Raw genomic sequence first — 13,913 nt, forward strand, 5'->3', positions numbered from 1 at the left:
CGTTAAACAAAGAGAGATAGGAACACAAAATATGACTGTTACTAAACCAAAGTTACTTCTTTGGGAGTTTCTTAGCTACAAATTGACTTGATGAGTTTATGTAGTATATTGATGACGAGACTGGCATAAATGTAATCGGAACCAGTAGGTAAATAAACTTTGTTAAGTATTATAACATCCAATCAACTGGTTCTCATCAGTATATAAAAAAAATCAGCCCGGCCTAGGCCAGTAAAACCTCAAAACTGTACCAGTTAATTCGGAACACCTTCAAGTTGCACATTAAAAAAATCTGCAAGAAGTTAGCATCTGTACAATGGATCCTCACTATCCAAGTCACAGAAACAGTTGCAATATTGTAGCACAATCCCCTGTATGTTAAGCTGCAGTTATACTACACTTCCGGTCTAAGACAGAAAGCTTCACTGCTGTCAAGACCCAAGTTATACTGTGAGCTGCAACTCTAACTTTGTCTGCCAGGAGAGAGCTCTGTGCATGGGTGTTACGCCCACTTTCTCATAACATCGAAAAAAAATCAATCCTTAATTTATGAAGGACCCAAAAGATCTGGCAAAGCACCAAGGATTTTTAAAACTCATTTTTACAGGGAGTGAAGACGTAGTCCTCCGCTTCACCCACCCACATTGGTGCGAAGCCCAAACGACACGTGGCAACCTCACTGAGGGTCTCAACAGCACTTCCCTTCAGTGGACCGGGGAATCAGACAGGGAGCTGACTCGAGTTATGCTGTCAACTTCCAGTAGTGCAATGCCAAAACCAGTTCGCATCAATACAAATATGACCGATAACCAGGGCCATCGTGTTACGATAAGATATGACCTAACTAGATCTTTATATCTTTTAATTACAAACAAAACCTGTAACGTGGATGGATTTGAACTGCTTGAGCTAGTATAGAAAGACTGCCTGCATCAAACAAGACAATTAAAATATACCTGTTATTGAAATGGCTAGCAAATATATAATTTCCTGTAATTTAAGCCATTTTAATTATGAATCCTTTGTCCCAAGGTGTAATGTGGAATATTGGCCAAAAACATATACACTGCCATTCCCAGGCACAATACAAACTGTGTTTATGAAAGTTTAATACCTGGTGCTCCAAATTTTATACTAAATCTATCTCATCTTGTCTCCTTTCATTTCCTCCCCCCCACAGAAAAATGTAATGTTATAATAAGACAAGTGTACTGTAAAGTTTTTGCAGCACACTCTGAGCCAGCTTTGAATATCAAAAGTGACATGCAACTACTACTATCATACCTCACAGGAAATGAAATTCCCTACCTACCATGATTTTAGTTATCTACATCATTCGCAATTTATTACTAAACTAATGAAGTAATTTTTCTAAGAAAAACACACACATCTTATCTCCTCAAGATACAATCAAACCAACGGCAATGTTTTATTGCTTTTTGTGCACTTTGAGCCACATCAAGCATCGCTGCAATAAACAGCAATTTTCTTCTTAAACTTATACAAATTATTAGTTTCTCTTTGTTCAAATTATTTCAAGATAAAAAGTTTTTTCTACTGAATGCAAGCTGCAAAAAGGATTCCTTGCTCCACTGAAGTAAACATTTTTACTTAAAAATGTAGCAATAGTAAATGCTTGGTTTAGTTTATTTATAAAATAATGTAATTTTTTCCCTCCTTTGTATAGGTTTATTGTTGAAACAGGTCAGGGCATGAACAGGACTTGGATGACAGAACAATGTATTAAATGGTCTCCTTCTTGCTCCCATATTCTTAAATTGTGTGCATACTTATTTAGAAAAGGGAATAGATATTTTGTTACGGGAGAAGGAAGTTTAAATTTTATTACCACATTTTGTTAATTCTGTCTAATGTACAGCTTTACAGAAATTATGTAACCAATTAAAGTGAGCTAATTTAAGTCTTGAAAGGTTAAATTAGAATTACAGACTGGGACTGCGTGTTATTTTAAAATAAAATTTAGATGTAATGTACTTGGCAGGGGAGGGGGGTCCAATGAGTTTATACATTTAGTTCAATTACTCATTGGATGGACTCAAAGAAAAAGAACAACCCATATTTCACGCACAGTGTTCTCAACTGGGGTGGCTCTACAACTGGACTCAGCACTCCTGAATTAGGGGCAGGGGAGAGGTTAAAAAAAACATGTTTCTAATACCCACGACACTGTTCCTCAGTAAGAACAAAAATTGTAATGGGGAGAAAATTGGAAACAAAAGATAGGTATAATGTAGCTGTTCAATGTATTTATTGTTTCAAAGATCGTGAAGAAGTTTGCAGAAGAATAGTCTATACGCATACTTTCAAAAATCTTTCAAAGTTGAATTTTAGTCCATGGTTTCTCTTCTTTTTCCCCTAGTAGTTTTAAACACTACATTCAAAAGGGGGAGTTGCACCTTTTCTTAAAATTCAGCATGTTTGCTTGGAGAAGAGATGTCTGCTTTACTGCCACAGTACTTCTTCCAGGGGACAAAATATTTTGATATGCTAATGTCTTGATTGCCAAGTCATTAAAAGATGATATACCACAAGAACACTTCTGTAATCCCATCAAGACTAAAGACAACTGCTTGCTTTTGATCCAAAAACATCAAATTAAAGAATGCTTTGAACCAGATGTGAATGAAATGTCTAACCTCTACTGTGTGTTGAAATTGTGTCAAAGTACCCAAACCCAGATGAGGTATACTTGGAGTCCTCAACACCCCACGTGGTCATCCTTTGTGTCTACATCTTGTAATTGGCTGAAGGCTAGAAAACAACAAGTAGTCAATAGAGGAATATCATCAGGATTGGGGGTGGGATGGGGGAAGAAGGACTCGCTATGGGGACCACTAGTGTTGCTAATTTACGTAAATTACGGGAAGTCCAAAACTAGAGGTCATAAATATAAAACACAGTCACTAATAAATCCAATAGGGAATTCAAGAGAAACTTCTTTACCCAAAGAGTGGTAAGAATGTGGAACATGCTACCACAAGGAGTAGTTGAGGCAAATAGCATAGATGCATTTAAGAGGAAGCTAGATAGATAATCACATGAGGGAGAAAGGAATAGCTGATAGAGTTAGATGAAGTAGGTAGGGAGGGAGGTGGCTCATATGGAGCATAAACGTCGGTATAGACCAGTTGGGCCGAATGGCCTGTTTCAGTGCTGTAGTTTCTATGTAAATTGCTATAAATTACTTGGATTCAGTTAACTCAATGCAAAGTGGTGACACTTGCAGATGATACCAAACTAGGAGAGGCAGCTCAGAAATTACAGAATGAGCTTGATAAAATATGTAGTTGGGCAGAGCAATGGCAGATGAAGTTTAATATAGACAAATGTAAAGTGCTGCACATGGGAAGAATAAATAAATGATACACATGCTCCATGATTGGCGTTGCAAGTTAAGGATAAAGCCAAAAGTGACTTGGAGTCTTGGTATACTTGATGCTCAATACATCAAACCAATGCAGAGCAGCAATCAACAAAGCTAAAAGAATGGTGAACTACAGAGTCAAAAAATAGAATACAAGTCAAAGGAAGTTGTGACTACACCATATAGCATTCTTGTCAGACAACACCTTGAATACTGCATCCTTGATTGCTGATACATAAGGGAGGCAATCGAGCACTGGAGGCAGTACAGAAAAAGGCCACCAGGCTGATCCCAAATGTCAAAAGTCTGAGTTATGAAGACTGGAGAAAGTTGGGCTTTTCAGTCTGGAAAGGAGGCATCAAAGTGATGACCTTATAGAGCTACAGAAGATAGTTAAGGAATAAGAAAGTTAAATCCAGAATACACTTGGAAGTTAAATTGTGAGGTTAGGACAAGGGGAAATAGATTCAAACTAGTAAAAGTAATTCAGGACTGATGTCACAAAATTATTCCATATACAAAGAGTGGTCAACATATGGAACGCACTTCCAGGAAGAATAGTGGAGAAGGAAACCCTAGAATTTTTTTTAAAAGAAACAATTTAATATTGAAATGGGGAACTTGAGAATCTTTCTGTGTGGATGAAAGATGATGAGTGGAATGATCTTCCTCATTATAACTATCTTGTGTAAATATTATTGGTATTGTTCAACAAATCACCTTAATCTGACAGTGGTTTTCAAAGTAGGTGAACGTTCTTTAAAGGAATCAGGAGTATAAAAAAAGCGCACGCCACCTATCTGTAGTTAAATTTTTCTTTTTATGGAGCAAAAAGTGATTACCTAAGCTTCATAAACATGTCAACTTACATAATTCTTAGAAAGACTACAATATTTTCACTAAGGAACAAGATTGCATGTTTCTTTCCGAGACCTACTTCAACTCAAGTTCTAAAAAGAGTATTCCGACAGCTTATTTTGATTGACTAAGTACTGTACAATATCTCATCTATACTGCTGGCATTAGCATACAATACCATTGGAGAATAACCCTGTTTAATAGTTAAACTTGTAACAGTGTCTTGCTTGGATGGTAAGCTCCATCTTCTGAAATTTTGCATGACAGTGGAATCCTATGTTCTACCTAGTAGCAAGTTTACAATAAAAAAGAGAATTGTTTGCCCTACTTCATGCTATATTTCATATACTATACACACAAGATGAAGTTTCAAATCACAGGGAGCATGGGCTTGCCTACAGAAGCCCTTTGTGACATGAGCAAATGAAAGGTATTGGGAGCAAGCACAAAATGTAACACTACCAAAGAAGTTTACAACATTTGAAAGTGTTTTCAATTTTTAAATTGGCCTTCTTCAAATTAAAACCCTACAACTCTAGCCCAAAAATCTAATTGAGTAATTTTAAGTTTGAAACATCAATGCCTTATCCATCATGTTGCATTAGGAAATGGGAATTAAAAAGATAATGCAATATCTGCTAATATCAAAACATGTAACTTACCTCATCATCTGAGTCATCAAAAATAGAGTGTTTAGACAATATTACAGTGTTCTGCTTTGTCTTCTTGGACAAAATAAGCCCATATCTGTGGAGAGAGAAACAAAACAATTATTCTAAATGAAGAAAAAAAGAGCAATAGGTTTGGTACAATGAGTTATTACTCCCCAAAATCACAGCATGCCTAACCCACATCAATTGAATCTCTATCAAGTGCCATAGATGTAACCATTAAACCACTCATCCTATTTCTGGGGAATAAAGTTGTGTTTGTGGTTACAATTATGTTGGCATTCACTTCTGATTGCTCCTAATTATTTTGAAGCCTCCTACCCCTAAACCCGCTTCATAATTTAAAATCAGGATATTCATAACCAACTTGTGGATCTCCTGTGGTGTTGTTGCAAGGTGGGCAAATGGAGTTAAGATACAGATCAGCTATGATCTAATTGATTGGCGGAACAGGCTCAAAGGCCTACTCCTGTTCCTATATTAGATCCTGAAGCATGGCTTGAAACGTTTGCTGTGACCTTGTTCTTGAGCCCCCCATAATTCCCATTTCCACTATGAAATAGCACTACTGTTAAGAAACTGATTCAAACACCAGCAACTCTTCCCCCGAGTGGTTCCTGGAGTCTCAGCCGATGAGAAAGACGACACTTAACCCAAAGAGGTGGGAAAGAGAGTCCTGGACAGCACACTTTAGGAAGGATGTCAAGGCCCTGGAGAAGGTTTACTAGAATTATACCAGGGATGAGGGACTTCAGTTATGTGGAGAGACTAGAGAAGTTGGGATTGTTCTCCTTAAAGCAGAGGTTAAGATTAAATAGGGGTGTTCAAAATTATGAGGGGTTTTGATAGAGTAAATAAGGAGAAATGGTTTCCACTGGCAGGAGGGTCAGTAACCAGAGGTCACAGATTGAAAATAATTGGCAAAAGAACCAGAGGGGAAATGAGGAGAAAATTTTTTATGCAGTGAGTGGTCATGATCTGGAATGCACTGCCTGAAAGGGTGGAGGAAACAGATTCAATAGTAACTTTTGAAACGAAATTGGATATATATTTGAAAAGGAAAAATTTGCAGGGCTATGGGGAAAGAGCAGGGGAGTGGACAGTTCTTTCAAAGAGCTGGCACAGGCACGATGGGCCGAATGGCCTCCTTCTGTGCTGCAAGATTCTATGATTCATGGTGCTGTACAGAAGAGTTTTTCACTCAGTATGATGAACCTGTGATAGAGTTACAACACTAAAACTCAATATACAAATAAACAGTGAACAATGTGCAGAGAAAATACAGCCTAAAATCAACCCCAAATTTGTTAACAAAGACAGAAAATGCTGGAAACAGTCAACAGGTCAGGCAGTATCTGTGGAGAGAACAGACAAATCAACATTTTAAGCGTACAGACCCTTTGTCAAGAGTGATTGTGTGTCATGGAGAGAATGGTCCTTTCCAAAAGCAAGGAAGGGAGGGGAAGATGTGTTTGGTGCTGGGATCATGTTGGAGGTGGTGGAAATGACAGTATGTGTGATTCTGAGTCACCATCTGATTCATATTAAATCGTACCACTATCCATCTTAGTCCATCACCTCCACAGGGTTGTATGTGAAAAATGGAAATAAATGACAAATGTGTGTGGAACAGACTTATTATAGATCCTAATGGTGAACTGAAAGCAATCTGTACTGCTGTAAAGTATTCTGAGAAACAGGCAGCTAACTAATCTAAACCCATTCACCAGCCTGATAACTCACTACTAGTAAAGCAACTGGTATATTCTGATCCCGGGAGGGGAAGGAGGTTTTCTTTACATATTTAGGTTTTATTTTTTAAAAAAAGCTTTAAATCAAATTTTACCCCAAAATAAACATTCTGTTTTAGAATTTATCAGAAGAAAACCCTTAATCTGCTGTGAAACGAATCAAGCCTTTAGGACATGAATAGTGTTTCCTAATGTGATCATCCTTGCACTACAGTTTTGTATTGTTAAGCAACTTTATCCTCGCCTTTTGTCACTAACTCTGCAGATACAGATTTTCCATTGGGTTCTTTCTTTCCTTTAGATGCAGTGCCTGCTCTCTGCTGCCACCAAGCAGCAAAATGTATGGAGCAAACTTATACGGCTGCATAACACTGCACCAAAAATTGGTAGGATGCAAGTGTTAAAATTTGAGCTTTTACCGAACACTTTTGTCTTATGTTAACGGCCAGTTTCCATAAGCAAAACAAATCTCCTTAGATAGTGTTGTGTATAGGTCAGCATGCTGAGGTTTAACAATTAATCTCTAATTGTAGTATATTGTTCATTGGAAAGTATGAGATAGGCTCACCATTTCACCAAGCCCTTTCAAAAGGCACAAAATAACAAACCGTTAGATCAACGGGTACATGCTAATACTATGTGTCAGATTTATTTACAGGTTAAATACTTCACAGAAGCCAAAAGGCTGCAAGTGCAATACTTACAAAATTCATTAACTATTTCAAGACCCAACGTACAAAATATCCATAATCCTTTTCAGTAACCTCTTAACAGTTTCTGATGAAGTTACATGGGAACTAATTCAAATAAAACCTCTGGTCATGTATTGAGGGACAGCCAAGCTGTGAACTGAAGGCCATGAGACTAGCCCTAAAATGATGTAAAAGGAGACCCATTTGATGTTTAAATTTCTATTTTGTTTCCCCCAATGGTCAGACAACTAAAATGTTAACCATTTTAATACTTGGGTGGACAAGAAAATTGAATTTTGTGGACATGTAATAGTCTGTTCTTGACACCTCACAGCAACTGAAGTCTCAACTTCATCTGGATGGTTGAAGGGAATCCCACACCCCTTGCCTTTCATAAGAAATAGGAGCAGGAGTAGGCCAATCGGCCCCTCGAGCCTGCTCCGCCATTCAACAAGATCATGGCTGATCTGATCCTAACCTCAAATCTAAATTCATGTCCAATTTCCTGCCCGCTCCCCGTAACCCCTAATTCCCTTTACTTCTAGGAAACTGTCGATTTCCGTTTTAAATTTATTTAATGATGTAGCTTCCACAGCTTCCAGGGGCAGCAAATTCCACAGACCTACTACCCTCTGAGTGAAGAAGTTTCTCCTCGTCCCAGTTTTGAAAGAGCAGCCCCTTATTCTAAGATTATGCCCCCTAGTTCTAGTTTCACCCACCCTTGGGAACATCCTTACCGCACCTACCCGATCAAGCCCCTTCACAATCTTATATGTTTCAATAAGATCGCCTCTCATTCTTCTGAACTCCAATGAGTAGAGTCCCAATCTACTCAACCTCTCCTCATATGTCCCCCCCCCGCCTCATCCCCGGGATTAACCGAGTGAACCTTCTTTATACTGCCTCGAGAGCAAGTATGTCTTTTCTTAAGTATGGACACCAAAACCGTATGCAGTATTCCAGGTGCGGTCTCACCAATACCTTATATAACTGCAGCAATACCTCCGTTTTTATATTCTATCCCCCGAGCAATAAAAGCCAACATTCCGTTGGCCTTCTTGATCACCTGCTGCACTTACATACTAATTTTTTGATCTTCTTGCACTAGGAACCCCAGATCCCTTTGTACTGCAGTACTTCCCAGTTTCTCGCCTTTTTCCTGCCAAAGTGCATAACCTCACATTTTCCAATATTGTATTGCATCTGCCAAATCTCCGCCCACTCACCCAGCCTGTCTATATCCCCCTGTAGGTTTTTTATGTCCTCCTCACTCTCCACTTTCCCTCCCATCTTTGTATCATCTGCAAACTTTGATATGTTACACTTGGTCCCCTCCTCCAAATCGTTAATATAGATTGTAAAGTTGCAAACAATTTTACAACACCAAGTTATAGTCCAGCAATTTTATTTTAAATTCACAAGCTTTCGGAGGCTTCCTCCTTCGTCAGGTGAACGATGTGATTGTAAAGAGTTGGGGACCCAGCACCGACCCCTGCGGAACACCACTGGCTACTGGTTGCCAGTCCGAGAATGCACCGTTTATCCCAACTCTCTGCTTCCTGTTAGATAGCCAATCCTCCACCCATGCCAGAATATTACCCCCAATCCAGTGATTCTTTATCTTGAGCAATAATCTTTTATGTGGCTCCTTGTCGAATGCCTTCTGGAAGTCTAAATACACTACGTCCACTGGTTCCCCTTTATCCACCCTGCACGTGATGTCCTCAAAGAACTCAAGCAAATTTGTCAGACATGACTTCCCCTTCGTAAAGCCATGCTGACTTTGTCCTATTAAATTATGTTCATCCAAATGTTCCGCGACTGTCTCCTTAATAATAGATTCCAAAATTTTACCCACCACAGATGTTAGGCTAATTGGTCTATAATTTCCAGCCTTCTGCCTACTACCCTTTTTAAATAAGGGTGTTACATTAGCAGTTTTCCAATCTGCCGGGACCTTTGCCGAGTCCAGAGAATTTTGGAAAATTATTACCAAAGCATCCACAATCCCTACTGCCACTTCCCTCAAGACCCTCGGATGTAAGCCATCAGGTCCAGGGGATTTATCCGCCTTGAGTCCCATTATTTTACTGAGTACCAATTCCTTAGTGATTTTAATCGTATTTGGCTCCTCCCCCCCCTCGAGCCCCCTGTTTGTCCAGTGTTGGGATATTCTTAGTGTCCTCTACCGTAAAGACTGAAACAAAATATTTGTTCAGCATTTTCGCCATTTCCACGTTTCCCACCATTAATTTCCCGGTCTCATCCTCTAAGGGACCTACGTTTGCCTTAGCCACCCTTTTCAAAGAACTTAAAATATGATTAACTAGGGAACAAAAGCTACTATTTCAGCTGCCAATACAAATTCCAAGAAAACATTTGGGGATTTTATATACACCTGCCCTGCAGGATGAAAACTCTGCTTTCATCATAACAGGCTCATATCCGTAATTCCCTACAAGGCAAATTTGTTGCCTCAGCCTTACAATAAGGGGAGGCGCATGTGTGGACACTAAGAAATTCTTCAGAGGGGGAGAGGGAAAGAAAGTTAAGAGGGCGAGTTATTCCTGGCCACTCGCATCCACGTCTTAGTGGCCAACTAAAGTGTGACAAGGACAAAACCAAAACAAAATATTTCAAAGGACCATTCAGCTTTCTTAGCCCTTTAAATAAATTAAAGAATACTTATCTAAATGTTGGAACATTTTTTCCTATTCTGCAGAAATACTTCACAAGAGGTTTACACAAGGGAGAACAAATAGATTGCTGCGTGAAGAAAACAAATTAAGTGAATCTGAAAAGCAACTCCCAACTCATGCAATATAATCTTTTTAATCCAAATGCAATTTCCTCCTTATCAAAGCATCTGCTGAAATACCAATGCAGTAGCTTCAACCGTTATCAAACATAATTCCATGAAAATCTTTAAGATCTGTTGCTGCTACAACATATCTTGCAAATATTTCAACAAAACAAAGGCAAATATGGTGATGACACTAGGATCTTTTAAGTAAGCCTAATGTAAACAGTCACATCTAGACACATGCAGTTTCAATATTAAACTCCCAATTTATCCAAAATTATTTACCCCAATAGACAAAACTTTTCTCCTTCAAATTCCAACTTATTGTACAATATAAATAGCAGCTTGAGCATCTACATCATAGAACCTCCAACACTGAATAGCAGTCTTAAATTCACTGGTCACTAAATTATATAGTTTATAGTTTTTTTTTAAGTTGAAAAGAAAATGTATTTTTCCTCTCTAACTTTCTTCTTCACTGGGATACAGCTCCTGATGGAGCAACTGCTCAACAGCATCTCACCCAAATCTACACTCTTCAAATGTGAGCCTTACAGTGAATGCCAACAGGATATTTGAGGATATCACAGCTGAGTCCAATCTTGTTCTCACATGCTATCTCTACATATGCATTTCCAGCAGGGGTTGTGGTATGGCAATCACAAATCAAAGCTCATTTTCCCATGCCTAGCCTACTGTCATCCCAACTGGGATTAGCTAACTAGCATATCAGAGATCATACCTGGAACCCTGCTGGCTTTGAAAGTAAATATTTTTAAGTTTCTTTCCTTTATGCAGGTGGTTCAGTAGAAGTGGCACAATGTTGGTGAAATGGTAATCAAGGCAAGGGTAACATTTAAGCTATTATAGTATCACATGACCAAGAATATATACACTAGTTCTTATCCACATATTTTAGAACAGACACCAGGGATTACATTAAAAAGGTAATTTAATTGAATGGTCCAAAGGATGTCAACAAATTACAAGAATTAACCCAATGGCCTTTAACCTCACTACTAGGTATTTGCATCGGCTTAATTTATAACATAAAACTTGTCATTCGCACTGCAAGTGTTTGTTTTGAACTGGAAAAACTCAAAATTGCATAGTTGCAATGGAGTGACAAAACCCAAGAGGGTTAGAGCCTAAGTATCATTTAACATCACTCAGCACATACAATGGTGTGAAAAGGATATTCCGGTAATGTTTTACTCATTTTTGCACAAGACAATTTTTCTGTAATAGACTCACCATTTCAAATTATTTGCACAAGTTTTAACTAGACTTTTGTACTCACAATGTTAGCAGTGGGGCAAAAATGGTCATTGTGTTTGTGTGTATGTCCTGCAGCTAGAGGTCGGAATGTCCAAGTAATTCAGAGAAAGTATTACTGGGAGGATCAGATGACTACGCCCCTTCCAAGAAAGGTTGCCCATCCCTTTTTTGAAAAAAAGTTCTGAAAAGAAAGCCAATTAAATGAACTAAACTGATGGATTTATCTATTTAACCTTTTTGTGAACTTGTTCAAAGTTGTTGTGATATTTGGACCAACTTCAACAATTCAACGTTACTGTTTGCTTCTCTAAATTAATATCTGCAGAAAAACCAATTCCATATTTAAGTCTTATGCAAATGCCTGGCATGGCATATTAATGACCTTCCGAAGTGACATGAGCACTGAGTGGAAATCCTACGTCTAATCTCCAGAGAATAAATGGGTTTATTTTTCACACATGGCATGTTATTACAGATTACTTTTCTTTTTTACAACATCAAAAGCACTACATAAATGCAAGGTGTAATTGCACTTTGCACACAAGATGACTCTTTAGCTCAAAGAAAGTGAATCCAAATCATTATGATCTGCATTCCCACCCTGTGGTTTCGTTTCTTGCAAGTCCTGTGGTCTGAAGTGGCTTTCAGGCCAGTTTGACATCACAACCCCTTTTGTTTATTATGGAACCAATATGGAACACATGGTGATACTCCACTGGCACAGTCATCATTGGAGCAGCCTAACAGCAAGAGAGACCCAGACTCAAGGACTTCTGCGCAAGAAAACAGATTTTTTTAAAAATTCAATCAAAATTTTATTGCACATATAAAATGGGCGATACTTTGAACAAAAATAACTCTAGAATTGCCTCTCATTCCATCCTACAGAATCCTGTAACTGTAAAGCCATATACTTTTCATAGTTTATCTGGATATAGTGTGAAATTGTCACATGCTTGCCATTACACCACCAAAATCAGAGGTGAGAACGGAGCTTTCATCCTTGTTTTCAAATTTCTCAGTGACATCTTCCTACCCTAACAATTATCTCCTGCTGCTTTACATCGCTGCACACACCCTCCACTTCTCTACCAGACTTTTCTTCAATCCTCTTGCCCTCCACTCCACCTTTGGCTACCGTTTACACTCATGCCCTCTAGAATTGTCGACCTAGTCCCTTCACTTTTCCACCTGCCTCCATGTTTCAAAGGTTTCCTTACTGTCTTCAGTTCCCCATCCTTGGCTTTCCATTTCTTCCCCTTTTCCTATGCTCAGTGTTAGTCATATTTCTTTCCACTATTGTAAAGTACTTAGAGTCATCTTGGGCACATGAGGAGCACTACATAAATACAGTTTATTGGCATCACATCATAGCCCATTTGCAATCAAGAGCTACCCAACAGTGGCGCCCAGTAACACCCTTTGTTCGTACCACCTTGGTGCAACCTACCGTACCACTGCACCTGGCACTATTAAGTTAAACATGGGATATAAAAAAAAATCAGTGTTTATTCGCTGTCAACTGACAAACACATAAGTCCAAAGGGTGAGGAAAATCGAGAGCAACAGGACAGAGTAGGAAAGGAAAAAAAGATCAATTTTTAAAAACCTGCTCATCTGGTTTACATTATTCATCTGCCAAGTGTTTGTAAAGATGAACCTGGTGACTCCAGATGGCCTCGTGTCAACAAAGTGACTCCTCGTTATAAATACAAGGAGTTAAAATGTGGAATTTTACAGCACAGGAGGAGGCCCAAATCTAACGGACAAGGACAGAGGACATTGGGGGGAAAAAGAGAGGCCGCAGCGGGTGAGCAGGAGCCCGGTTTACGCCCCCCCCCCACTGCTGCCGCCTTTATTCATAGGCCCGCCCGCCAATGCAGAAAGGAGCCTGAGGCCGAAACCCGCCGCTTTAGCTCGCAAAGATCCAGGCCCAGGCCCAGGCCCCGGGTTCTAGTAATGGGCCCGCCCGAATTGCCGACTCCCTCGGCCCGCGGGTCACTTACTGTCTCACAGGCGCCGCCATCTTCACAGCCGCCGCGGCCTAGAAATCAAACCAGCTGCGAGAGGAGGAGGAGAGGAGAAGAGGCAAAGCTCGGCTCCGACCCTCCTCCTTCCGACCCCCGTCACACGGACACAATTTAAAGATCCCGAGAACAAACCAGCCCCCGCCCGCTGGCGGTGCTTCAGCGAAATGTGGCGCGTCGAGTGAAAGCTTCCCCCTCCCCGACAGTCCCAGCGGTTCAACGCCAATCACCTGCTGCACAGAACATCCCCGCAAAAGGGAGGAGGGGAAATAAGGGAATTAAAATCTTAATGTGTTTGTATCCTTGTGATTCACTTCTGTAGACGTGGAACAGGGAATAAATCGGCAATTTACATCGTATGTTCCTTAGGACATGTACAGCCAGCTTTTTATAATTTACATTTAATATTATTTCTGACACGAGGCAGTTGATATGTCTGTCGTGTGCA

General features: G+C 39.5%; 1 protein-coding gene across 2 annotated transcripts in view; it reads right to left on the reverse strand.

Moving 5' to 3' along the window:
- Window positions 1-13,674, reverse strand: part of nsrp1 (nuclear speckle splicing regulatory protein 1) — a 38,259-nt gene extending 24,585 nt beyond the window's left edge. Inside the window, exons 1-2 of one of the 2 annotated variants that reach the window (XM_068008251.1) lie at window positions 13,445-13,674; window positions 4,906-4,990 (exon numbers count right to left, since the gene is read on the reverse strand). In XM_068008251.1, coding sequence (XP_067864352.1) covers window positions 4,906-4,990; window positions 13,445-13,464 — 105 coding nt within the window. In that variant the 5' untranslated portion in view covers window positions 13,465-13,674. Of the gene's footprint in view, window positions 1-4,905; window positions 4,991-11,460; window positions 11,505-13,444 lie in introns of those variants that run through there. The other variant, XM_068008250.1, reaches the window with a different exon arrangement.
- Between the last annotated feature and the right edge of the window lie 239 nt (window positions 13,675-13,913).

Source organism: Heptranchias perlo, chromosome 28 (assembly GCF_035084215.1).
Source record: "Heptranchias perlo isolate sHepPer1 chromosome 28, sHepPer1.hap1, whole genome shotgun sequence".
Taxonomy (NCBI): domain Eukaryota; kingdom Metazoa; phylum Chordata; class Chondrichthyes; order Hexanchiformes; family Hexanchidae; genus Heptranchias; species Heptranchias perlo.